A 25,292-nucleotide genomic window follows, 5' to 3' on the forward strand; every position below is an offset into this window, starting at 1 on the left:
GCCCTGTCACACTGGAAAGGAGTGGGGATTCAGGGACACAGGTACCGCAGTGGGGACCCTGCTGCTGTCCCCATCCATCTTGTCTTGCAGCTCTGAACGTGTCCCTGGCCCTGAGCTCCAGTGGGAGCCCCACTCGGGCACAGCCAATGGCTTGAGGCTGTTTCTTGTGGAGCCCTGGGCTGACAGGGCCAGGCAAGCTCAGAGGCAGCTCCAGGCGCTTTGCTGTGAGCTGGAGGGAGAAAAGATAAGGGCTTTGTTTGGCCCTTCTCTTTGAACAAATGCTAAAAAGCTTTGGAACTCCTACAGGATCAGACCTCCTCTTGATGTCTTGAGGAAATTTAGCTAAAAGGCTCTGACTTGAATAGCTGGCGCTTTATAGAAAATGACAACTGATGGCTGGAGAGCCCTGAGGCTGCTAAACAATGGCCACAGGGAGGATCTGCTGGGAGGAATATTGCTACTATGGTTTAATCTCAAAAGCCAGTTTGTTTCTTGTGGTAGGTGGTAAAAGAAAAGGATAAGATCACATTATATCTGTTCTAGTATTATTTGGTGCAATGATGAAAGGCGTTGCAATGATGACAGTGCTATGCAAGCTCAAGTGAAATAGAATCTTAAAATAGAAACAATACAAACACTTGGTAAACTATATCCACTGATACTTCTGTGGGAAGAAACAATACAAATGAAATTTTGTAATGCCTTTTACTCCCTTAAACTTTAAAAAGCTTCAAGTGTAGCAGTAACAAAAAACCCAACAAAAATCAACCAACCAAAAAAAAGCCAAACTTGCAAAAATCACTGATTTAAACCTTTCACTTTTATCACTGGACTTGTGAATTTAGTGATTAATTTAATAAAGTAACTTGGTCTCTCTGTGTTAGTTTAGTTTTAATTTAATTACATGTGAAAGGCACTAGTTAATAGGAAGCTAACAATCATATTTCTGTTTCTGTCAGGTGCTGAAACTAATCTGAACTTGAGGAGCAGGGAAGATCCAAATGCATCAGATCCTGGATCAGAAACACAGGATAAAAATGCAAATAATCATGGAACTCAGTCATCTAATCCATTGTCCAGTTCTGTGACTGCTGAAAATGGAAATTCAGTATCAAATGGTAAGTAGTTTTTAATCCCAAAATTCTTCTAACATAAAATTGCTGAAGTATTTCCTTGAATGAGGCTGGAATCTTCTGAGTTGTGAAATATCTCTTTCTGGAACTGGCTTAACTTTGTATGTGTGAACTGATAAGTCCCTCTCCAATAAAAGCTGAATGTGAAGAACATAAAACAGCCTCTGTTGAGGAATTTGTAATTCCTTCAGCTCCAAGTCTATAAGCAGCCTAAGGTATGGAGGTCTGAGATTTGAGATTCTGATCCTATATCAACAAAAATGGGACAGAAAATAGGAAATCATGATCTCCCTTTGCTGTAGGTGCCTTACGAGTGAATGAAATGCTTATTATTATTGCAATACAAAATGGTACAAGAGCAGTGACAGAATATGTTTCAAGGTTCTAAAAGCACTAATCCTAAGGAAATCACACTTCTCTGATTTCAGATTTTTCATAGAAGTTACTTTTTCATTTTGTGTAATGAATTTAATTGCTCTTATTTTTTACTTCTTTTTTGACAGGAGTAGCAACTTTCTACATCTCTGTGCTATAAAACAGTGATTTCACCACAAATCTTCCATACTTAGCAGAATTTTTAGTCTGAAAGAAAGAGCTCTTTGCCAAATAGACAAAGTAATCAAACAGCCTGAAATAACCTTTTACATTGCAATGCTGAAAGTTGTGATCCTACATCACCCAAAACAGTGCCATGTATAATTGCAGCAATAATGTATAAAAAACTTAATTTTGAACCAAAACAAAGAAAAAAAAAAAAAGCCAAATTCAACTTACTTTTGGTAACTTGAAAGTAGTTGCAGAAAAGACCAATCCAGATGGTTTAGTTTGTACTCCAGACTGCACCCGTGCCTAACTTACATTCTTGTAATTTTGCCTCTGGCCCAGCTAAACTGATGCTGCCAAACTTGGACTGAATTAAACAAGGTATTACTCAATGCACAACTGTGATATCCTAATATTTACTTAGGTGTACGTAAAGGAAAGCTCTTAGGATGTAATCAACAGCTCCATTTGTCTTTCCAAGCTCTACCAAGCCTCTGCTTGCCATGTCTGTGACAACATACTGTTGCTGTACATGGAAACTTTACTTATTTGATAAGGCCAGTTATCAAAGTTCTTTTCACAGAAATAAACAGAAAATCATTGATAACCTGATTCTTAGCTCAAGGCTGTCCTGGGCAGTCAATTCTAAAGTGTATTAACATAGTACAAAATCAATATATTTTTCAGAACTTGCTGTTTGGCTTAGGAAAGTATCTTTATTCATTTGTGGTGGTCTAGAATTATGAACATATTTTACATTTTACCTTTTATTTGAATTAAGTGAATAGCACCTACTTTTCGAAGGTACTTTGCATTAAAATTTTGGTAATTTTTTACTACTTTATTTGACACGGATCCAAACTGAATCCATGTAAATAAATTTTTAGTTCAGGAAATTATTTGAAAAAGGGGGTTGTTTTGCATTCACAAAAAACTGAGATCTTTTAGAGGGAAATTTATTTCAAGCCTTTCACTCAACCAAAAAACGTGATCTTACAAAGGGAGAATTTTTTACCTGGAGTACAGAGAATTTAATGTAGACAAGAATGCAATAGTGGTACCTGACATATAATTTACAAGACTAGCAGTACACTAGAGACCTTGGATGTCACACCTTTCCCCTGTACATACCTAATATATAATTTCCCAGCTTCAAAAAGTGGTAATTTCACCTCAAAACAACACATAATTCCAATTACTGAGATGCCAGGGTCAGATTCCCTTTGCAGCAAGCAGTAAAGAACTGAAATGCTGGACTCTCTCAGATTTGACCTGGTTCAAACGAGGTCCTGAGCTTCAAATAAGGGATTCGCCTTCTTCACTGTCTGTGTGTTCAGAGGAAGTCCAGATGATGTAGAAAAATATCCATATTTATGAATATCTTACATGAGTTTTATTCAGAAAAACAAAGAAAATTTAAAAACTGTTGTCCCTAGTTACAAAGTTATGGGAAGGGACTGTTATAAGGGAGAAACTAAAAGGAGGATAGAGAGGCTTTAAAGGGTTTTAAGCTTTGTTTTAATTCTCATTTTCCTACTCTGATTTTGATTGGTAATTAAAAAAATCAGTTCAATTCCCCATGCTGAGTCTGTTTTTCCCATGACAGCAACCAGTGAGTGATCTCTCCTGTCCTTATCTCAACCCACAAGCCTTTGTTATCTTTTCTCCCCCTGTCCAGCTGAGGAGGGGAGTGATGGAGCTGCTTGGGTGGGCACTTGGCATCCATCCAGGGTCAACCCACCACAAGCACAGCACTATGAGGGCTGCTGTGGGAAAAATGATCTCCAGCTCTGCTAGCCCAACACACAGACCTACCATGGTGTCTGTGATTCTGGTTTGTGAGGTCCTCAATATTGCCCATCATGGATTCCCTTTGTTTCTGCTTCTGCCTTTGCTTCCCCTCATCCCACCTTCCAGATCTCCTGCAGTGCTGTGTGAATGCCATTCCCACTGCTGCAGAAGTGATGGGGAAGCACAAGCTGTGAGCCTCACGATAGGATCAGCTTTTCAGAGGTGTTTGTTTCTCTTGGGAAGGAGATTACCGGGCTATTTTACACTGGGTAACTGGTTTTTACACAGATAAATTTTGGACAGCTAATTCCCACATCGAGAGTGCATTATAGTTACAAGACTTCCAAAAAACATGTTTTATACTGAGGGGATGAAGTTTTGAATCCTGGACCTAATATTGAGTTCCTGTGTGACACAGAGATATAATTTGAGAGCAGAATGCTTCAGACATGGTTTTTTCCCTTTGCATTGCTTCTGCCATGAAAACCAGCCAGGGGAAGAGGAACCAGGGATTTCTTCATTGCAGGAGGAATCCCTGGCCAGTGTATAGGTAAAGTGATATTTGCAGGCTTTTTAGTTACAATTGCTCCTTCTTGTCAATCAGCATGCATACCTATTATACTGTCCCTACATGGCAAAAAAGAACTTTTCTGTTTCAGTAAGCATGGAAATAGTAAATATTCAGGAAATATGTGATTTGGGTTGGGTTTTTTTTGTTTCTTTTTTAGTGAAACATATCAAGGTCTTTTGAACCTCATTTTGAAGTCAACCAGTGCATAAATCTCAGATTATAATTTAGTATTTTTCTGCTTTAGGATTACCAGAGGAAAATGACTTTTCCAGACTGTCTGCCAGCACTACAGCAGGCTCATCGATTCAAAGGCACAGGGAGAGCCACACTAGTCAGGTAAATATTTCATTGATAGCCTGCTAAACCACTAAAAGAGAAAAAGATCATAGTAGGCACATGTTGAAAGCTTTCTCTTGATTCAGATTTGGGTATTGACATTGAAAAATGCAGACTTCTTTAACAGGTTTGTATTGAGCTAAAGACAATAATGAATTTACTACCTTTTTTTTTCCACTGAACGGTTTTTATAGTGAGCTCAAAATTTATGAAACATATTGTTGCTGGTTGTGAGGATGCTATTTCCAGGCAAGAAATATGTCTTTTAACCCTGAGAGGACCAAGATATTATCTCTCTCAAGGTACTGATTCATTCATACCAGAAATACCTGCATGAACCTGGTAGAATTAAATGCATAATTGTATCATACTTTTTAATTTAAAAACAATGAAGACTTAAAAAATGCTCTTCACAATTTCTGTACAAATACCAATAAGTAATGAAATCAAAATATCTATCAATTAAAACAGCAGCAGGTATTAAGGTAATGTGACACTTGCATTGGTTTTCTTAACATTTCTAATGAGCTAAAGTAATTTTAAAATTGCAACATAGATTAATGATGTGCATTAAATGAACAAAAAGGCATTGTGTCATTCACATTTTCTGAAAAATCCCTTCACCCAGGATTTTTCTCCTGGGAACCTGAGAAGCCTCAAAGAAAAGGGAAAACAATAGTTATCTGATTTGCTTCTCCTGTGTTATGCTCCTTTGGAATGTGTTTGGAGATTGTTCATCCAGCAGGTGATTGTTTCATTGGTTTCTGCTGTGAATTATTTTGACTTATTGGCCAATCAGGGTCAAGCTGTGTCAGGACTCTGGAGAGAGAGTCATGAGTTTTCATTATTATCTTTTTAGCCTTCTGTAAGTATCCTTCCTGTATTCTTTAGTGTAGTTTAGTATAGCATTCTTTAATATGATATAGCATCATAAAATAATAAATTAGCCTTCTGAGAACATGGAGTCAGATTCATCGTTCCTTCCTTTGTCTGGGAGCAACCCAAATACAGTAAGGGATAAACTTTTTAATAAGATTTTTTTAAAGTTCTTTCTTCAATATTTTGTATCTAATGTGAATCACTTTACCTTCTAAGTAGCCAATTCTGGCATGGGAGCATTCAAAAATTTTATTATTATATTACTTCACTTAAACAGCATTAGTGTATTCTCCTATTGTCATTATGTCTTCAGTGCACTTTTCTAAATGGGTAGTCCCAAGTCTTTTTTTTTTATTTGAGATGATTGTAAGAAGTCTACAGTAAAGCTAAATATTGTCCAAATAGAAAACAAGTTGGAGCTAAGAGGACTTTTCTCAACAGAAACCTCTCATTCACCAATTTTACCATTTCCAAACCATTTTACCAGAAGGTAAGAGAAGTGCTTTATCACTTGTTGTCTGTGGGGGACAGCTGACATTTCATAACAACAAAACACTGGCCTTAGCCAAGTTAAATGAATGTTTGGCCTTTGACTCCAGCAGGAGCAAGATTCAACCTTCAACATCATACTCGGTGTTAATGCAGCTCTGAAAAACAATAGGTTTCAACTATGTGAGCCAACCAGTACAAAAGCTTTCATTTTTTGTTTTTCTGCCTTACTGTCAGAAGCGTGTAACTACAGGGCCTATTCTGAGCTGAAAAATTGTGCCAAGACAGCACTCAGCACTACACTTATCCCTTGAGTAAGGCTGGCTAGATCTTACTGGAGCATAGATGGGAGCAAATCCATCTTGCACACCACACCTCACCATACCTCTCAGACTCTCAAAAATGGGCTTTGACCCTATTGTGAAAGAAAATCCTTTCTTCTGTCTCCAGAGGAGTATTCTGGATGAGGGTGTTTCCAGTTGTCTCTGTTACATTTTTATTACATCAACCAAGTACTTATTACCTATGAGAGTGGCCAAAGAGACCTTTCTAGCGAATGAAAAGTCCAAGTCTCTGACACTGCTTCAGTTACAAACCTCACACAGTGAGAAGCTTTTGTCCTGCAGCACCTCACACCTCTGTTGCTAATGAGCTTACCTGGGTCAAGATGGTCATGTTTAAATTACTGCATCAGTACAGTACAAAAAGTTAAATGAACTGGATAAGGGGAGCCACTGTCCTCTTCCTCAATCCTTTGCAAATGGAAACAACATTTAAATGTTTTATTTTTGGAGCAAGTTGTTAACAATTTGAAAATTTGTGCTTTTTATTTTTCCAAAAGTACTTGCCAAAACCTGAACACAATTTTTTTTCCAGTATTTTGAAATGCCACTTTTCCCTAAATTTTCAGATGTTTTGCCAAAGTGTTTCACAAATTTTTAAAATAAATTCCATGCAATGTACTTGGAATTGCACACAGGGACAATCCGTAAATTCAAGCTCAGTAAGAACTGTGACAAATTGAGAGAAGAAACCTGTAGTTCTGTGATTTTTGTTACAATTCCTTTAATGAATAAACATCTTCCAAAATGGTGTTGCCAAAAGAAAACGAGAAAAATGTTCTTCTTCCCATAAAAAGAAAAAAAAATCTTTAAAAAAATCTATGCTCACAGGGCTAAGAATTCTTACTGTGAAAAGCCTTCCTCAGCATTGCCAAAGCATGGCATATATTTGAAAATGACTGGGTTTAATTACTGTTGACATTTCTTAGCATGCTGCTAGAGACTCTAACAGCGTACAAGCTGATTGTAAAATCTTTGCCAGGCTTCACTGTAGTAACCTTATCACTTAAAATAATTCCTGCACAGCTGTATGAAGTGGGACATATTTTTTCACAGGTCCATGATTGACTAATTGCTCTAAAGAGAAAAATTTAGTTCCTTGAATATCTTGGCAGCCACTGTCACTTCAGCTAAAGGAAACTTGTTCTCTAGCTTTCAGGAGCTTCCAACATTTATGGATTTTTAAATATCTCCCTGCTAGTTCCTTACTGAAGTGACAGTGAGGGTTAGTTCATTGCATTTGTGTCACAGGATCTCAAGGTGAATATCCATTCCATTAAGCTGAGACATTGTGGCTATGGTACCATTGTGTTGTCACATCAGGTGCTAATTACCTGCATCACTGCCTGACAGTTCTGCACACTGCAAATCTACACACTCCAGAGACAATTCTTCAGGTCAGTGTCTGTCAACATGCAGCATATGGATCAATCTTTTAGTAAACTTCTTTGAAAGTAGTTACCAAGCATAAAGCATCAGCCAGATGATCATCTTAAAATGAAGTCTGCTGGAAAAAAAAAAGAATAAATATGTTTACTGTTGGCCATAAATGCTAATTTTCTGGGGCAGTGGTTACAGTTTTTCCTGAATGAAAAAGAATAAAAATTGGAAAATTTAGATACTAACAAAATATTTCTCATTGGAAAGTAATGGAAAAAATTCTGCTTCATTCTTTTAGAAAAATGAAGAAATATTAAGGTTTAATTTTTGTCTCCTCAGGAATGAAAGAACATATGTCAAAACAAAATAAGAGTTTTGCATGTCAAAAGAACAACAAACTATGGGGTTTTTAAACTACTACCTTTTTCTTCAGATTGTTTTGTGATGTTACAGCTATAGATTTCCAAGTGTTTTTTATCAATGAGTTGTAAAATATCATATAAAAACATAAAGAACCTAACATCTAATATTGCACTGTAACTTCATCTTCATTCTCTGTGAAGATGAAAGTTGAAGCATGAATTTGGGGGTGAAACCAGTTATTGAAAAGTTTCATGTGCTTTCGTTTGTTCAGACAGTAGATCCTCCCCAACCCAGCACACTCGCTTTCCTGTGTTTTCTGCTTTTCTTGTAAACCAAAACATTCTATCCAAAGAAATTTCCAAAATTGAAAACCAAAAATCTACAGTACAATGGTCCTGCAAGAAGCAATATCCTAACCTAACCTTACAAGAAAACTTTACTCTTAGCAGCGATGCCTCTAACTCAATTTGAACAGAAAGTGTTATGGTAGCCATTGGCTCCCCAAACAGCAGAAAACTAGGAATATTCCTTTTGCAAGCTTGATTTTAAATTAAAGATTTAAAATTATTTAAATTATTATTATTTCAAATTGCTTCAGTGGTTTGTCTAAACAGTCTGGCAGTTCCAAGTGTGCCTGGATCTGTAGTCTCAAATTCATATGCCATGATTTCCTTCCAGAGGTAAAAAAACCTCACCAAAATGAAAGAGATGCTTCTTCTGGTCATTTTTGCCATAAACTTGCTTAGGTAGGAAATTCTGATATGACTAAGAGTCATTTCTATTCAGTCACACTCTAGGAAGTGATCCCAAAGCATATTGGCTATTCCAGAAATGTTGAAATTGCTTAGAAGAAAACCCAAAACCTCCTCTAAAATAAAAAAGCTAAAATATTGATCCTGTGCTCTTTGTCTTTTAGACAAAGTATTTTTCAGTTCCTTAACCAATCCAATAGGCTCTCTCCAGACTGTTTTTAGTGATTCCTCTGCTCTCAACAGCTGCTATGAGTGTCTATGTTTAAAAGGGCATAAAGACCATTGAAATATATAAATTCTTTTTGATGTCAGCAATGGCAGCAAGATGAAATAGAGTCAGTAAAAGCAAACATCTATATTTTTTACCTCTCACAAAAGCTATGTGGCCATGTCTTTTTTTCACAGATCCAGGACTGTGAGGTTTTTTGGTGGATTGGGTTTGGTTTTTTGTTTTTTTTTTTCAATGATACTTTAAAGTTGGTATTGCCATTCACTATGAAGTGGGAAGTGGTGTGAGAAAGATATAGTGGAATCAAGAAAAGCCAGCCAGCTAAAAGATTCCTTTTTTTCTTATGTGGGCAGCAAGAAGCAATATGGTCTGTCTGTAACAGGATGAGATGGACACCTGAAGATAATGAACAGATGGGAGGTGAGGGACACATTCAAGATTAGAGTGATAATAAGCATGCGTGGGGAGCAGGAGCGGGGAGTGAGCCAGGCACAGATAATGGATGGTTCTAAGAAGTCTGGAAAAGAATAAAAATAACTGAGAGAGAAGGTAAATAATAAAATGGAACAAGGGATTTGGAAAGACGAAAAATAGAAGAGCTAGAGAGAAGGAATCAACCTGAAGTGATGAAAAAAAAACTAAAAGGAAGATAAGAACAGGAGGGAAAGAACCAAGAACAGAGCAGAAGGTAGTACAGTAAAAAAAGAGGGACTAAGGACAAAAAAACTCAAAAGCCTATGTGATATTCCAGATTTGATATTCATATCCATACACATATCAATGTGATCTTTTATGTACGATAAAATAAAAATAATTATAATGATTGCCTACATTTATAGGGGTTGCATTCTGTGAAAATTAGGTCTTAACCATAGTCTCCTGATGATTCAGTTGTACCAGAAGAAAGGTGTAAAAATTTCTGTTGATAGATGCAAAGCCTCTGTCCAGTTTAGCTTTGAATGGCTGCATATTTGCTTATTTGTAATCGGATGATTACATGCATTCAATCCTATAGAAAGAACAAGAACACAAATAAGCAGGTTTCCATTCTGGTAGGTTAAGTAATATCAGACATATGACATACCCTGGTGTAGGATTTTGGTTGCCCACTTCTGAAATGTGTTTTATCTGCCTTGTGTTCAAAGAGGTGAGATAAAAAATCCTGGTTGCTTTTTCACATATGGCTATATTAGAAAATCCACAGTCTTATCTCTTCTATTTTGTTTAAACCCCATGGTGCAGATTGGCAGATTGCAGTAATATAGGAGCCAACATCTAACAATGTTAAATTGGAAGTGTCTTTTCATATTCGTGAAGTATGTATTTATTGTTTCATTACAGCTTAAGCCATAGCTCTTATTTCATGAAATCTCATTGCTTTCAGCAGTCTCTTCCCTCAGAAAGAGCTGCATATTCATTATGGTTTCAAAGGTCTTCTTTGTTCCTACTTGATTTAATATTTGTTGCCAATCACTTCTTTTGTTGGCTGTTCAAAAGTTTAAAAAATGAATAGTCAAGAATGTGTTGCAATGTGTTGCTATCTCCCACCTTTTGTCACAGTTCTAAACACTGAGCTCTGACTTTCATTGTTACTGTCCATCATGTTTGCCCATTAGCTGGAAGTAATCTTTGATCATCTTTGAAGCAAAAAGTGGCAATCAAACAGGTCTGGTGGAGTAGAAAACCAGTAACACCTTTGTAAACACGTAGCATCCAAGAGAAGACATAGAACATGCTTATTATTGATCTGAATCAGTATATCCCCCTGCATTGTGTTTTGTTCATTGCTTTGACAGTAGCACAAAGAATATTCTTTGTAATGTCACACCCAGCAATGAAAATCAGGACCTATAATGCATTGTGGCTTTATTTTTAGATAATAAATAAAGCATTGTGGCTTTATTTTTAGAAGACTTACAACCAATAGTATGTTCCTTATAGATTAAATGCTGTGAGGTAAGGCATAGAGTAAATTCATCAGTAAATACACTATCTTGTGTTGGTGTTGAAGGGCTCTGGGAGGGCTGATGCCCCTCTGCTAAGCAGCTATATCCCAGATCTGACTGCTGTGACCTCCACAGGTGAGAGCACAGATGCTCCTCTTTGAACCAGTGCGTGTCACAGCCAGTTCCCTACACACTCCAGGCCCCTTTTCTGTCTCCAGGGCTTCATCCTCACTGCATTTGCCCTGGTAAATGAGATTGTAGAAGAGAAGGGAACAAAGCCTCCTGAGCATCCCCATGGCCTCCCTGAGCTCTGGTGTTTGGCTAGAGGGTGTAATTATCCCTCTTGGCCAGTGGCTCCCCCTAAAAGGCTGCTTCCAGTTTGAGCTCAAGGGCAGTGGGGTCCACCACCCCACTGTGGACAGTGACTGCACTTTGCACTTAAGAGTGCTGGGTGTGAGAGGGAATAAATTGGTTCCTCTGCCCTTCATTCTCCTGCTGTCACACGCTGCTGCATGCAGATAGCAGAGATTTGGATTGCTAACAGACCGTAAATTAAATGATATTTTCTTCTAACATTGTTTGACCATAAGTGCAGTGTTTTTATACAACAAAGGATGATAACCAACTACAGCAAATATAAGTTGATTGTTTTTGTAATTGCTTTGAAAGCTTTGTGGCAAACATAGTCTGTATATAGGCAAATAAAATATCTCCATTAATGTCATGAAAAGGCAGAGATTAATTAAGTAGCAACATGACTTAGTTTGTCAGATATTTTTTGTTAGATTAGGTGCAAAGCAGTATTAGCACTGTTAGGTGAGCCGTTCCAAAAAAACCTCTGTGATAAATGATTTGTTTTCAGAACTCATATTGAGAAAGACAGTTTCTGTCTGAACATATTCTTTTCTCAAGCATTAGAGGCAAATTGGGAGGATGTCTTGAAGGTTTTAGAGAGCATTGCATAATTTGTTTATCTGGAGAAATATTACCTTAAAGAAAAAAAAAACAAACTCAATATTTATTGATGGTTGATGCTTTAGTCACTCTGGGAATGTGTCACCTTTTTGTTGACATCTGAAATCTAGAGTTGAAAAACACTCAGCCAAAAAAAAAAAAGAAAAATTGAAAGCCGCAAGATCCAAATAAAGAAAGTACACTCCTGTTTTGAATGTATAGACTTTTCCAACTCTACTCCCAGCTATAGTAATCAGTGTGCCTGATGTTACTGTCATATATTATTGAACATTGCCTACCTTGTACTAATATTTTCTACCAGATTGCAAATTACAGTTGTACTCAAGATTTGTGTGCTTATTTTTTTTCACAAAGATATGTTGTCTTTGTTTGATTGCTGAGATACTTCCAGTCTGTAAGGAAGATGACTAACAAAATTTATTGGAAATACTGTGATACAACTATTGATACATTTTAATAATATTGATATAACTACTTCACTAAAAGGTACAAAATTATGGAAGACAGGTCCTGTTTTGTAACTAAAATCTATTATTTCAAAAAATAATATTAATTATAAAAATCACCCCAAACCAAACAACCATCTCTCGTCCTCAAATAAAACAAAAACTAAAACAAAAACCAAATAAGCAAACAAATAAAACAACAAAAACAAACAAAACCCAAAACAAACAAAAAACCCCTACGGGAAACCACAACAGTATGGCAGAAAATCAAACAACTTCCACCCAAAATAGAATTGCAGTTAGATGAGGAATGTAAAATATCCTGCCTGAGGCACAGCATAGGTGTGTGTAGCCCAAGATTCTCTTTCTCATAAAAACAAGCCTCTGCTACCCAGGGTAGTCAGAGATACGAGATGTCCCTTTTGCAAGAGTGATCTCTCAGTTTTCAGTGGTCTGTGAGGAAGCAGAGTTCATTTAGTAGATAATTATCCTTAGTACATTTTTCTTTCATTAATTCTTCTGGAAAATCCCATCAGAAAGTGAAACTAAGGCAAATAGTGGATTTAATTTTTTAGGATGAGGTTTGAGAGCTTTCCAAGTGCCATGTGATAGCAGAGGCTGGACTGGGCAATCAAAGATGAAGACACCTGTGTCTGCATGATCTCTGACATGAGACCATCCCGTTTCCAGCATCATTCCACAGCTGATGTTCGGAAGAAAATTGAATCTTGCCCTTGAAAAACTATCCAAGAGATAGCCATAAATTTCTTCAGAAGAGAAGACATTTCTGCCTGAATCACGCAACAATGCATTTTTGTTAGTAAATGTTGTTCCTTCTAAATTCCATTTTAAGTACAAAGTTCCTTTTAAGATTATCCCAAATTTTTTATAGGTCAGCCAAGTTATTACTTCCTTTGGTATGTCATCTATATAGCAACATTTCTTCTAAAAGAAGTTCATTCTTTTGATTTAATTAGAAATTTTAACTGAGAAAGAAAAAAGTATTTCATGTTTAGAAAAAAGCAAATGCATTGCATTTTCAGTTACACTAATGTTTTGCTGGTATACCTCCTCCAGAGAAATTCTAGATTTGCACCAGAGTACCTGTCTTCTTTGCCATCTTTTCTTTTCCAATGAATCCATTTGAAATCCATTCATCCATTTGTTTTTTGGACATTGTAAAGTTGCTTCAACACAAAGAAATGCCATCAGCAGTTAAAAAAAAATTAACTAAAATCACTTTATTTTTGTATATCGCATATTAAGGTATTACAGTCAGTGGGTCTGCTATCCCAGCACTCACATGACAATCACATGAATCAGTTTGGATCCCAGTGTTATGTTTCTATTTGAGGATTTTAACTGGAACATTGAAGCATGTAAGCTCATTTATCATAGCTGCTCTCTGCTCCGTGCTGGGGTCATTCATGATCAATGTAGGGTTTCCAATCAAAAAGAAATTTACATATTGATTTGATTTATGTTGAACGCTTACCTAGGCTTCTTAACACACCTTTGGCTTACTGTGTGCTTTCCCCTTATATATTTAAATGAGTATTTTATTGATAAAAAACATGTAGACTATCAAATTTTTAATTTTTCTTGATTCAGTGGTTGGTGGAAAAGCAACCCTTTCCTGCTTTCTGCTCTTTTCTTAACATAAAAGAAAACCCCAAATATATCTGTTGGTACCTGAAGGGTTAGGATTTTTGGAGAGGTTGCAGTGTGCCTGTTCTGTAGTTTGGAAATAAAGTTGTGACATGCATGTTTGGAAAGAGTAGTGTAGGGGCTTGTCAGATAAAAAAAAAAAAAAAATAAAGCCAATAAAATGAGTTAGAAACATTTTTGTGAGAGTTGCATACAAGTTGAATCAAAATATGTTGCTCTTGCTAATAATTGCATGCATTAAGAATTATTTTCTGAATTACTGAATGAAATGGTGTTTAATTTTGAAACAATAGGTCCTTATCATTATTGTCTTTAAAACTGGGGATCCACAGAAGATCTAGTGGGGTCTGTGAAATGCTTTTGAGGACTGTAATAAGGTTGACTGCTCTTCACCTCATGGCTGAAATTTATTTGGTTTTCATATTTAGGCAGGCTACAAACTGAAAGAGATTGTAAACAGGGGTTTTGTCAAGGCAGTTTCTAAAATTGTTATGATAATTTTATCATCAAAAATATACATTTATTGCATAATTCACTTTAGATCCTGATAAAAGTTTAAAAAGATAAAATCATTGCTCTCCTGAATTCAGTCTTCCCATGGACTTTTTGATGGGAACTCAATTTCACTAATGGAAGAGAAAAATTAATGATGTAATAATTAACTGTGAGCATTTACTGACAGCATTTACTTCAAAGCTCCAACATTGATAAATCTATTGAAGAAAACAACTGATATTATTTCTCCAAGTAAAAAATATGAACCAGCCACAAAATGCAAATGTCTCAGGAACACAAGTTTATATGCTTTGCAGGTCCTTACATTGCTGTGTAATTCTCTGTTGTGCTTATATGTCTATAAGCAGGAACCTTACTAGAACTTAAGGAAGCAACTGTTTTAGTTGGTAGTTCTGGTAGTTTAGTAATAAAACATGAAGTGCTACATTTTTCACACAGAAAATTATTTGTATGTTTTAAATAATACGTAATTAGCATATGTAATTAAATACTTCGTTTCTGGTGGATATTAGTAAAAACAATGCACTCACAAATGAAAAATTTTCTGGAGTACTATACACATATTTTTTGAAAGATAAACTCTACATTTCATCAGTGAGGGAGCAAACTGAGGTACAATACTGAAAAGAATCTACCAATAATAAATCTCTGTTTGTCAGACTGTGTAATGAGGCCTTTAGTCATAGGCTGATGATTAAGACTGTTGCATTTGACACACAGAGAATGCAAGTTCTCTGCTTCTGAATGTTACAAAACATCCTCTATACAGTTACAGTGTTTGATCTTTTAATGCAGAATGAATTTCTTGAAATTCTAGAGCAAAATCTCTAAATAACTCAAAGTTAATTTTAAATGTGCCAGTTAATCACTTTATATGGCATACTTTTTTGTCACAAATTATTTAAAATATGAAACCTTTTACTTTCTATAATTAAAAATTTGCTGAATTTTTAACTTGCATATGAAATAGACTGTCATTAAAATAATTTATTGACTTACCTTATAGCAACTCATCTTGATTCTAAGACAAAGTTGAAATCCAGTATGTCTTCTTTAGGCTGCAAAGTGAAATCTAGGCAGAACTTACAAGCCTAAATCCAAAAGGCAGTTCAGAGCCTCATTCTCCAATGGCTATGCAATACTCAAATGTGTATAGGCAAAATTGTGCTCTAAGACTTACATGACTGCCAGCATGTCACCAAAGTGCTTTGTCTCCAATGGTTTTTTTGCGCATTAGAACCACAAAGGACTCTCTCGGAAGGATTTACTTTAGCACACTAATCTGACTGCACAGAGCACAGGAGTCAGAGTCCTTCTGCTCTGCACTCAGAGTCCACCCCTTGTATTGCACCATGTGGGAACTTGGTCTCTCCTTAACCTGAGAGAACTGTGGTGGCTTGAACACCAAGTACCCACCAAGCTGCTCTATCGCCCACCTGCAACAGCATAGGGGCAAAAAACAGGATGAAAAAATTCATGGGTCAAGATACAGGCAGTTTACTAAAACAAAAGTGAAGGTTGTGCATGTGCAAGCAGCAAAGTAAAAAAAGAAAACGGAAAGTTTTTATTCTCTGCTTCTGATCAGCAAGCAATGTCTGGCTACTTCCTGAGAAGCAGGGTTTCTGCATATGTGGAGGTTGTTCTGGAAAACAAACTTTGTAAATAATTAATGTTCCCCCTTGTCCATCCTTTTTATTTTAGGTGTGCAGATCTCATATGGTATGTAATATCCCTTTGGTCATTTTGGGTAGGCTGGCCTACTTGTGTCCCCTCCCAAAATGTTGCCCACCCCCAGACTACTGGTCAGGTGGAAATGTTGGAGACAGCACTGAGGCTGTGCCAGTGCTGCTCAGCAGCAGCCAAAACCCTGGAGTGCTATCAGCTCTCTTCTAGCTCCCAAAGCAAAGAGGAAAATTATTTTCATCCCACCTAGGACTGACACAGAGAATCTGAATCCATATCTTCTCATTTTCCAATATGCTCTAACTTCTAAAGAATGATGAAACTTCTTCCATACATCTTGTGATGGAACTGAGTCATTGGTGTTCTGTCGCCAACCAAAATCCCTGATGCCAGTAAGACAGAATTTGATTTTACAGCCTGAGAGTTTGGGCTGTGAAGTGGAAAGAATTAATCCTGAAAGCTCCTCCTTGGCCTGCTCATTACAAATTTATTTTGTCCATCTTGCCATATTTTGCAGTGAAAAATATGGATCTGGTGTAAATCCTTCAATCCATTGCAGTTTCCAATTTATAGCTGTGGTAACTCCACAGAAAAGTTCTTCTTTTGTGTGTGACTTAGCCACTTTAGCTTTTCTTGTTTCCTCATAAAGAACTCTGGATACTAAACGCAGGGATGGTGTTTTCACCCAATGGCAGAGCTGTTAATGCCAATGTATGTTTTGTGGGTCTAACCCAAATGCTGTTTACCATGTCTGACTGACCTTTGGCTTTCAGTACAAAAATCCCGGTCTACAGTTGCTAAAACAGGTGGTGGAAGTTGTTTGTTGAGTGTCCATTAAAATATCTGTACTCTTAAAATAATTAATTCCTACACAAATCATTCACCTTTCACAAAATACCTGCTCAGGTTATGGAATAATACTGAAGACACATAGCTTGCTGTTTTACCTTGTGCTTCATGTAAAATTATTCAGCCAACCTTTTCTATAATGAATATGTATAGTAGATATTTAGCTTGTCATGGGTCTAATCATAAATGGAAAAGAGAAAAGATATCATGTTATTCAAATAGATCTAATTAAATTAATTGGTTCATTTAGAGCTCTGCCACTTTTCATGCATTTTCACCCATTTCATTTTGACTGCAGTTTCATGTCATGTCTTTCACCAGGCTGTTTTCCAGTTTATTTACCAGATCAGTTTCACTGTGAATAAATGTTTAATATATTTTTCCATCCTTGTTGTAGAAAATGAGATAAAATATGTACACTTATTTGTGAACTGGACCAACTTTTTTCCACTATACACTGGAAAATGAGCTCTAACTGATAAGCTAATATTAATTTACAGCTTGCATGAGCAGGGCCAGTATAATAAAGCTTCTTCAATGCCTATAAGGTATAAGTAGGATACATTTGTCAATTCCATGCCCAGGCAAAATGTACTCACTGCTCACCTGCACCTATGTGCCTTTGGGTTCCTTGGAATTGCACTAGCACTGTCTCTTGTCAAATACTCTGTCCATCTCTCAATCTGAAAATTCTTCCAGACTTCATTAGTCATGCTTTCAAACGTTTGTCACCAGAGCACATCCAATTACACAGTTTCAAAATATCTATTTTTTATAACTATATTTATCCTCCATTGTTCAGGCATGTCTTTGACTAATTATCTCTGAAACTCCTTTATATTAAACTCTTGCAATGACAGTCTAACAAAACTTGGTTCTTGTGTGTTCCAGCACCTCTCTAAGAAGCATCTCTAGTGCAGATTCATGAAATGTCTAAAATTTTGGGACAAATAAGGCGTCCAAATTGGGAAGACTGTATTCCAATCTATGTATGTTCTAAAAGGGATTATGCTCACAGTTTAAATCCACAAAAAAATACAGAAAATGGCCAGAACTGAGTAAGCCATGGTGACTCACAAACTACCCAACTGTTCTATAGGATAAAGACACCCAGCCTTTCTTGATAAGTTATTTCCAAGTGCAAACTTTTGTCTTGTAATCTTCTATATACTGCTGAAAAAAAATAAAAGGTAGTATGTTTTGTCTCTGATGTCCCTCTAGCAATATATGGGAAACATTTAATTTTTATCTGAGTTGCTGAGATGCCCTGTTGCATTTTGTGCAAAGAGGGTTTTTAATTTTATAGTGATATGCAATTGAGATACACTTTAAGTCTTTCAAACATTTTCATTTTTTCATCCTTAGAAAAAAATTCTGAATTTTAAACTGTTTTTATTATACCTGTTATTAAGACAGGTATACTATATGTTAATGCATTTCTCTTTGAAGTATCTACCTACCAGAAATTAAGCAAATTCCCTGTACATATTCAGGCACATCCATGTAAGGACTCATTCCTTCTCTGACACCACGTGCATCTGAAAGATCTGAATTGCACAGGACACATTTGAAATAGCAGTGTAAAACTCTGTACCCAGCCACTTGCCATTCCATGAGGCAAGAGCAGGAGCCGCAGGAAGAGGCCACAGGTAGTTCTTCTGCCCCAGGAACCTCATTGTCTATCAGTGACAAGAATGCCCTTTGTGTCACTCAGCTTTCCTTGCAACTGGAACTAATCCTGTGGGGGGTGTCTCACGAGCACTGCACATCATTTCCTTTCTCATGACCAACATGCAGCCATCCCTCATTATGACAAGTAGAAATGCAGCCTCAGTGTGAGCCCATTGTATGAGGCGAAATGTGGGCATTTTAGTCATGCCACGGGTGCCTCTTACAGATGCTCCTCTGGGGCTCATAAGAAAGAAGGTAACAGGATAAGGCTTGTGGACTATTAGATGTTATGATGGACTTGTTTCATATTTTCCAGTTAAGCCTTTGCTGCTGCAGAATGCTCCCAATACAATAGATCTCAATCCTTGCTCTAGGGGCTGGTATACTACATAGGTGTCATGTAAATCTTAAAGGATGGTGAGATGGACTTCATTGCTTCATGGACTTGTGCTGCCATGAGGGCTTCAAACTGACTTGAACAAAATAAATAATCACTGCAATAGAAGAGTTAAATGGAAGGGAACATTTTCTTCTAAGTGGATTATGAATCCAGTACAGAACTGTGACTACTTCAGAATGAATTTATAAGTAGATTCAGGCCAACTGAAACTACAGTTAAAGTTTTTCATGTATACAGGGACTGGCCCCTGGTGCTGAGGATAGCACCTGCCTCAGACAAATAGCTTTACTGATTCTAATATGCAACAAAGGTTATTGTTTCTTGGTTATGGCTATTTGGGTATTTACATTTAGAGGAAAAATCTTGCAACTCCTGCAGCAGCTGTAGGCAGTCTGCTTTTTGTGTTTTAAAGAATTGTGTTCATGTACTCTTGATGAAACAGGGAAGTTTTTTCTGTTCATTTCATTTTTGGCAGTTGCTTCATACAACTTCAGACATTGTGACTTCAGACTCTGTGATTTTCAGCCATGAGATTGCAATAAAGTAATTCTAAATCACTAATGTTCTTTATTTTCAGTGTAAAAATTTAAAACCTTTTTGGAGGACAAGTTTGCTTCAAATTATTCATAGGCTTACTTGATCTGTTTTCCTTATCAACTTTTATTATTATTGTTACTGTTATTATTATTTTCTTCTCACAGGTAATTCATCAGCTTAGACTTTCCGAAAATGAGAGCGTGGCTCTACAAGAGCTTCTAGATTGGAGGAGAAAGCTGTGTGAAGAGAGAGAAGACTGGCAGCAGATATTGCACAATACTGAGCAGAGAATCTCAGCCCCACCTCCACCCCCTTGTAAGAAGCCGACGCTGCTGAAGAAGGTAGAAGATACTTCCTGCAACAGACTCTCTTCAGGCATATGGGACACCACCATATGAGTCAGATGTGTGTTTGCAGACTGTTAGGAATGGAACCATCTAATGACTTCAATCTGCACAATCAGCAAGTTTCCTTCCCTTCACAAAACGTGCAGGGATTTTTTACAAGCACTAATTCAATAGCACAGGCTGGAGGAGTTGTTTAGATCTGTCGTGTGTGTGTGTACATGTGTGTGTTTGTTCTTTTCATATATATACATGTATACATATATGTGTGCACCAGCAAGTATATATATGTATGCATGTGTATATATGTATGGAGACAAACTGCACTATCTTAAAAGTACAATACAGTCACTTGGAGTTCTCCCATGGACAATGAAGAAAATATGTTAAGCAAATGATGATGGGGAGAAGTGACTGACAGACATTTTGGAGAGATCAGGAAAGTCTGTGTGCACACTGTACAGCTGTTTTATACAGTACAAAAATATGTTTCTTGTTCCCTAATGAATGGGTTTATTATCTTACATGTATACATATATATATATATTTCTTTGTAGATGTCTGTGTTTCATGGAGATTATTTACATGTTTTTTTCTGGTGTTTTATAACTTCATGCAATTGGTGCTGTCGTTCTTTCTTCAAAATACAGGTAATAAATTCAGTACTTGCATTTTTCTTTTATAGATTATCTTTAACAACATACCAAACAGTTTCAACACTGTGTTATTTTTTTCAGAACTGGCAATATCCTTTCTAAAATCCAATCCTTAAATTCTTGCAAAGCTCCTATGTGCAGGAGTGATTTGGTGCTGTTCACAGTCATGAATTAGAGACCATTACTTCTTTTTGATGGACCTGCATTTCTGAATGTGTGAACTGTGAATTTGAAATTACATCTCAAATCTTATTCCATTCTGGGTTATGTAAAATAATGAGGCATTCATTTAGATTATAAGTGTGGTTTGAAATTCATAACTGATTATGCATAAGGTCAGGTGTCAGTGGAAAGATACATAGTGGTAATGAGGTATGAAAATAGGTCTGTGATTTACTGTTACAGGCCAGAAGGCTTTGCAGAGATGGGTATATCAAAGTATTATGTCCTTATTATGGTAGCACTGTCCTTATTATGGTAGCACAGTGATGCATTTATACCTCAAATTTCATGTAATGAAATGGTTTCAGAAATTGCAGCATTCTAGTTAGTGTAGATGAGTTCTGAGCAGTAATGTTAATTTATGGAAAACATGCTGCTGGGAACTTGTCAGTTATTACCTAGCAGTCTTTCAAATACTGTTTTGCCACTAAAAGGTGTAATTTATTTATATTTAAAGGTACTTTTCTGGGCTACTTATTTTAAGTTCTTGGAGTATGTAGAGCCAGTGTGGAACTCTTTTCTTGGTTGCTTGTCCCATTCCTATTGAGATGGAGGAAAAAGTGTTACCAGTTTTGCAAGTGGATATAAAACAAATATTTTCAAATATAAGCTAGGTCTAAAAAGGTGCACTCATTCTTGTTGGAAGTTGTGGGAAAAGGAAAAAATCCAGAGAGGTGTAGGTTTTTCCATCATGTTAGACAAAATTTCAATCAGGCTGAATAGTAAAAAGCAACCACGTGCTTCTTTGATTGTTTATACAAGGAAGCAGCAAAACTCAAATTGTTCCCATGTAGCAGAATTAAGCACCTTCTCTTGCTGGAGATTAAAACAGACATTTTGAGTGGACAATGGAGGGAAGACACCAAGTTAGCTCAGAATTCTACCTTATTACCACTGTTAGCTTCAGACAAGTCCTCTGTGTAAGATTATCCATTTCTATTTCATGGAGAATGAGGAACTCTGTAGTCCAAACCTTACCTTTGAGTGATGTAAATGGCCACAGACAATGCCTTTATACAGGAGGGCAGGTAACCCCTGTGAGAGAGGTTATGCAGAAAACAACTCTCACCCTCTCACCTGCTACTAAAGTATGTCACAATGAGGCTGTGCCTTGAAGAACTGAGGTTTCTGGGTTTTGCTCAGATAACCAGGGACACACAGAGAGTGTGACTGCAAAATGCAACAGCTCCAGAACTGGATGCAGAGGAGCTAATTAACCTGACCTTGCAGCTATTTTGCCTCCAGGATGCAGGTTGTTATCCCGACATGGCACAGCATCCCTATCCATAGCCACAAGAGCCTCTCCCCAGGCAGCCTCGCAGCGCTGAGCGTCTCAGTGCCCTGAGACGTGCAGACATGCCCTGAGGCTTATCACTCCCCAAATGGGCCTGGCAAGCAGCCCTCCCATAAACTCTATCCCATTGCTAACCCTAATGCTCCCTAGCTGGCTCAGCCACTGGTAGCAATCAATCCACAGCAGCCTGGAAGTTTAAGACAAGCTGTAAAACTGACTGAGGAGCCAGGTTAGATGCTGCCAAAATCCCTGCTGCTGCAGTGAGCTTGCTCCCAAGTCACTGAGCTGTTTGTAAGGTGAGCTTGTGGATCTCTGGATGACACCGTTGTCATTGCTGCACTTGGAACGCAGGAGTACCCAGAGGGGAGAAAAGGCATTTGTCAAAGGGAGTTTAAAATGGGAAACAGTATAAATATACATTATCCTACTTGCAGTCCTTGCTAAAAGTTGTGTTAGAACTGTGAGCAGCCTCAGGAACTCAACTGCAGGAGTTCAAATGAGGTCTTATGGAACTTTTTTGCTTCTTGTTCAAAGTCCACATTGTGCCCTATTACAGTGGTATGGACAAGCATGGAAAAAGAGGTGTGTAGATTTTCTAGCAGTTTCAGCACATAATTACATGGGAGAAGCCAGTACATCCCTGATTCTGGCAGTCTGATTCTACAGACAATAAGCAAAGCAGATTATGATCCCCTGTGCAGAAGGCCTTCATGCTATTTTTTGCAAACTTGGGTAAGATATCTTTTCTGGGGTTGTCCTTTAAAGCATGTCACCACAGTGCACAGACAAACGTAGAAAGTTTTTTTTTTATTTGTTTCAATTTTTTAAATTTTTTTAATTCCAGGTTACATAATGGCTAACTTTTTACTTGGAAAGATTTTTTCATGATATTCCATTAATGTACAGTACTATAGGAGTAAAAGTACTTGCTCTAAAACATGTTTTAAATATTTCTCTAATGTCAGTAAAACACTCTAGAGTGTGACTTATGAAGTCATAATTCACACCTAGTGTGTTCATTGGTCTCTCAGCCTTTGGCCTTGAGCCTAACAATGCAGTTGGTAGGGAATTATTATACCATAATTCACACCCCACTGTGTCTTATTGCTTAAATAACCATACCCCCAGAGATGTCTTAAAACTACCATTAAAGTTTATATTGTGTATCAAAATGTGTTTACAGGGCTGGGAAAATATACTACTGACATTTTGAAAGGTTGAGAAGTAGTTTTAGCAGAACTGTACAGTGCTTGTAAATTTATCTCCCCAGTGGAGTGTGCACCAGCCAATTACAGTATTTCTTGAGTATATGAAGTCCTGTCTTGCGCATTAAAAATAGCTTAGAAATACAAAAAGCCTTATGAATTTAATATTCTGAAGGGGAAGATTAAACTCTATGGGCATGCTAATGTCCTTAATATCCAGTGAAAAATCTAAAATATATTTGTATTTGCAATAAAGCAATTTCAGGATGCTGGGATTATCATCAGATAATCACTCCTCCACATTGTGCCTTATTGCTTAATTTTTAATATGTGAAAAAACCGAAATGCCTAACAAATCAATCTATCCTTCAGCATAAGGTAAGAATAATCAGATACATTTTACACTTTAAAAAGTCATTGGTCTTAAAGCCAAGGAAATTATGAACCATATTAAGCCACAATAAAAGGAAAACAACGTCTATTGGTAGGAGAAATTTCTTAAAGCTTGTATACCTTACTTGTTACTTCTGAAATAGCACTTGGTGTTTTTTTAGTTGCTGTAGTTACATTCCTGCTGCAGTTTTTAAGCAAAAACATGTTTTTAAAAACTGATTAAGATGTTCAAAGAAATACATGCACCGATATTTTTCAAATGATCTGTGTACAGCATGAAGTGATAAGCCTTTTAAAAATTTGCATTGTTTACAAACCAATAGTATGATTGTTGAGTAAGTGAATTGCATTTACCTTTTTATTTTTTTCCAGTGATCCTTTTTTATTCTAACAGGTTTAATTACTTTCATTAATAACTTAATTATACTGCAGATCCTTTGTGTGTGGGACAAAGAATTTCATTAACTTGCTAAGAAAGCATAATAGATTGTAGGATAGTTCTAAAGTGATAGTAATAGCCATATTAGATGTAGCTTTTAATTCTGCTGTATAGTATTAGCATCCCTAGTAATCCTGTTATTCTTATCTCTATAAAGCCTGCTAATATCTGAAATGCTCGGAGAAACTTTAAGTAAGTTTTGCCATTCACTTGTTAAATAATAAATGTAACTAAACTCTGTACAAATCAGTTTTCCAGAATGGTGTTAAACATTTCATGGCTTTGTGATTTAAATATATAATTTTTAAAAAGAAAACACCACCTGAGCATAACTATTTGACAATAGCTGAACAAAATAGAAGAAAATGCTTTTCCTCCAGTTCTGCTGTTCTCTGTATACTCAGGACTTTCCTTTTAAGAAGAAATAAATAAATCTCAGTGCTGGCTTATACTGTGGCTGTGAGAATTAGATCATTAGCAAAGACTGTCTGTTCTCCTCACTGTGGTTTGGCTTTGTCACCAACACATGAATGTATGCTGGATCTGGTCAAATCATGCATTTTGCTGTGAAGTGTCATAGAAAAGTTCAGTCAAGTCATGACTTGACTTTTTGAGGACTTTTGATTTATTACACTAAACAAAACAACCTCCTCTTGAATTAATTAGACGTATTTATTTCGACCTTAATTAACTTGGTTTAGTTCTCATATATGTTTAGCCTAATTTTTAATCAGACTTTTATGATAAAAAAGAAAATATTAAATGAAATTACAGCATAACCTTTATGATTCTATTTTGAAAAAAATATTTTAAAAGACTGAAATAGGATACTTCAGTATTTCAACATGTTTTTCACCTTTTCTAGCTGAAATTATGTCTGAATGTCTGAATGTCAGATCCAGTCTGAATTTACACATAATTTCAACTCTTCACAAACATAAATTTTCATAAATCCACTCCTCTCTCAAAAAAACACACTAATGGATAATTGTTGTGAAGTGCAGGAGAATTGCTGATGTCTTTTGAAGTACCAACAGGGAAAATTTGACAAGCATGGGTATGTTGCTGCCATAGCAATGTTCATGTGATAGTTATTAGCTAATGCTTGTGCCCTCACTGTGTTTTGTTTGGGCTCTAGCCCCTTCTCAGTCTACCTGGATGTGTAGTCACCTGTCTCCTGATACTCATTAGAGTACAGAAAGAAAAGTGCTGAATCTGTCATATACTCTCAGAGAAAGGGG

The 25,292-nt window shown here is 36.7% G+C and overlaps 1 protein-coding gene across 4 annotated transcripts in view; it reads left to right on the top strand.

Annotated features, from left to right (window-relative positions):
- The window catches only part of MYO16 (myosin XVI), a 363,429-nt gene that overhangs the window by 332,234 nt on the left and 5,903 nt on the right, over positions 1 to 25,292 (top strand). For 3 of the 4 annotated variants that reach the window (XM_058044965.1, XM_058044966.1, XM_058044963.1), the window contains exons 33-35: positions 960 to 1,118; positions 4,283 to 4,374; positions 19,663 to 24,502. In XM_058044965.1, the coding sequence (XP_057900948.1) occupies positions 960 to 1,118; positions 4,283 to 4,374; positions 19,663 to 19,896 (485 nt within the window). In that variant the 3' untranslated portion in view covers positions 19,897 to 24,502. Of the gene's footprint in view, positions 1 to 959; positions 1,119 to 4,282; positions 4,375 to 19,662; positions 24,503 to 25,292 lie in introns of those variants that run through there. The other variant, XM_058044964.1, reaches the window with a different exon arrangement.

Source organism: Melospiza georgiana, chromosome 2 (genome assembly GCF_028018845.1).
Source record: "Melospiza georgiana isolate bMelGeo1 chromosome 2, bMelGeo1.pri, whole genome shotgun sequence".
Taxonomy (NCBI): Eukaryota; Metazoa; Chordata; class Aves; order Passeriformes; family Passerellidae; genus Melospiza; species Melospiza georgiana.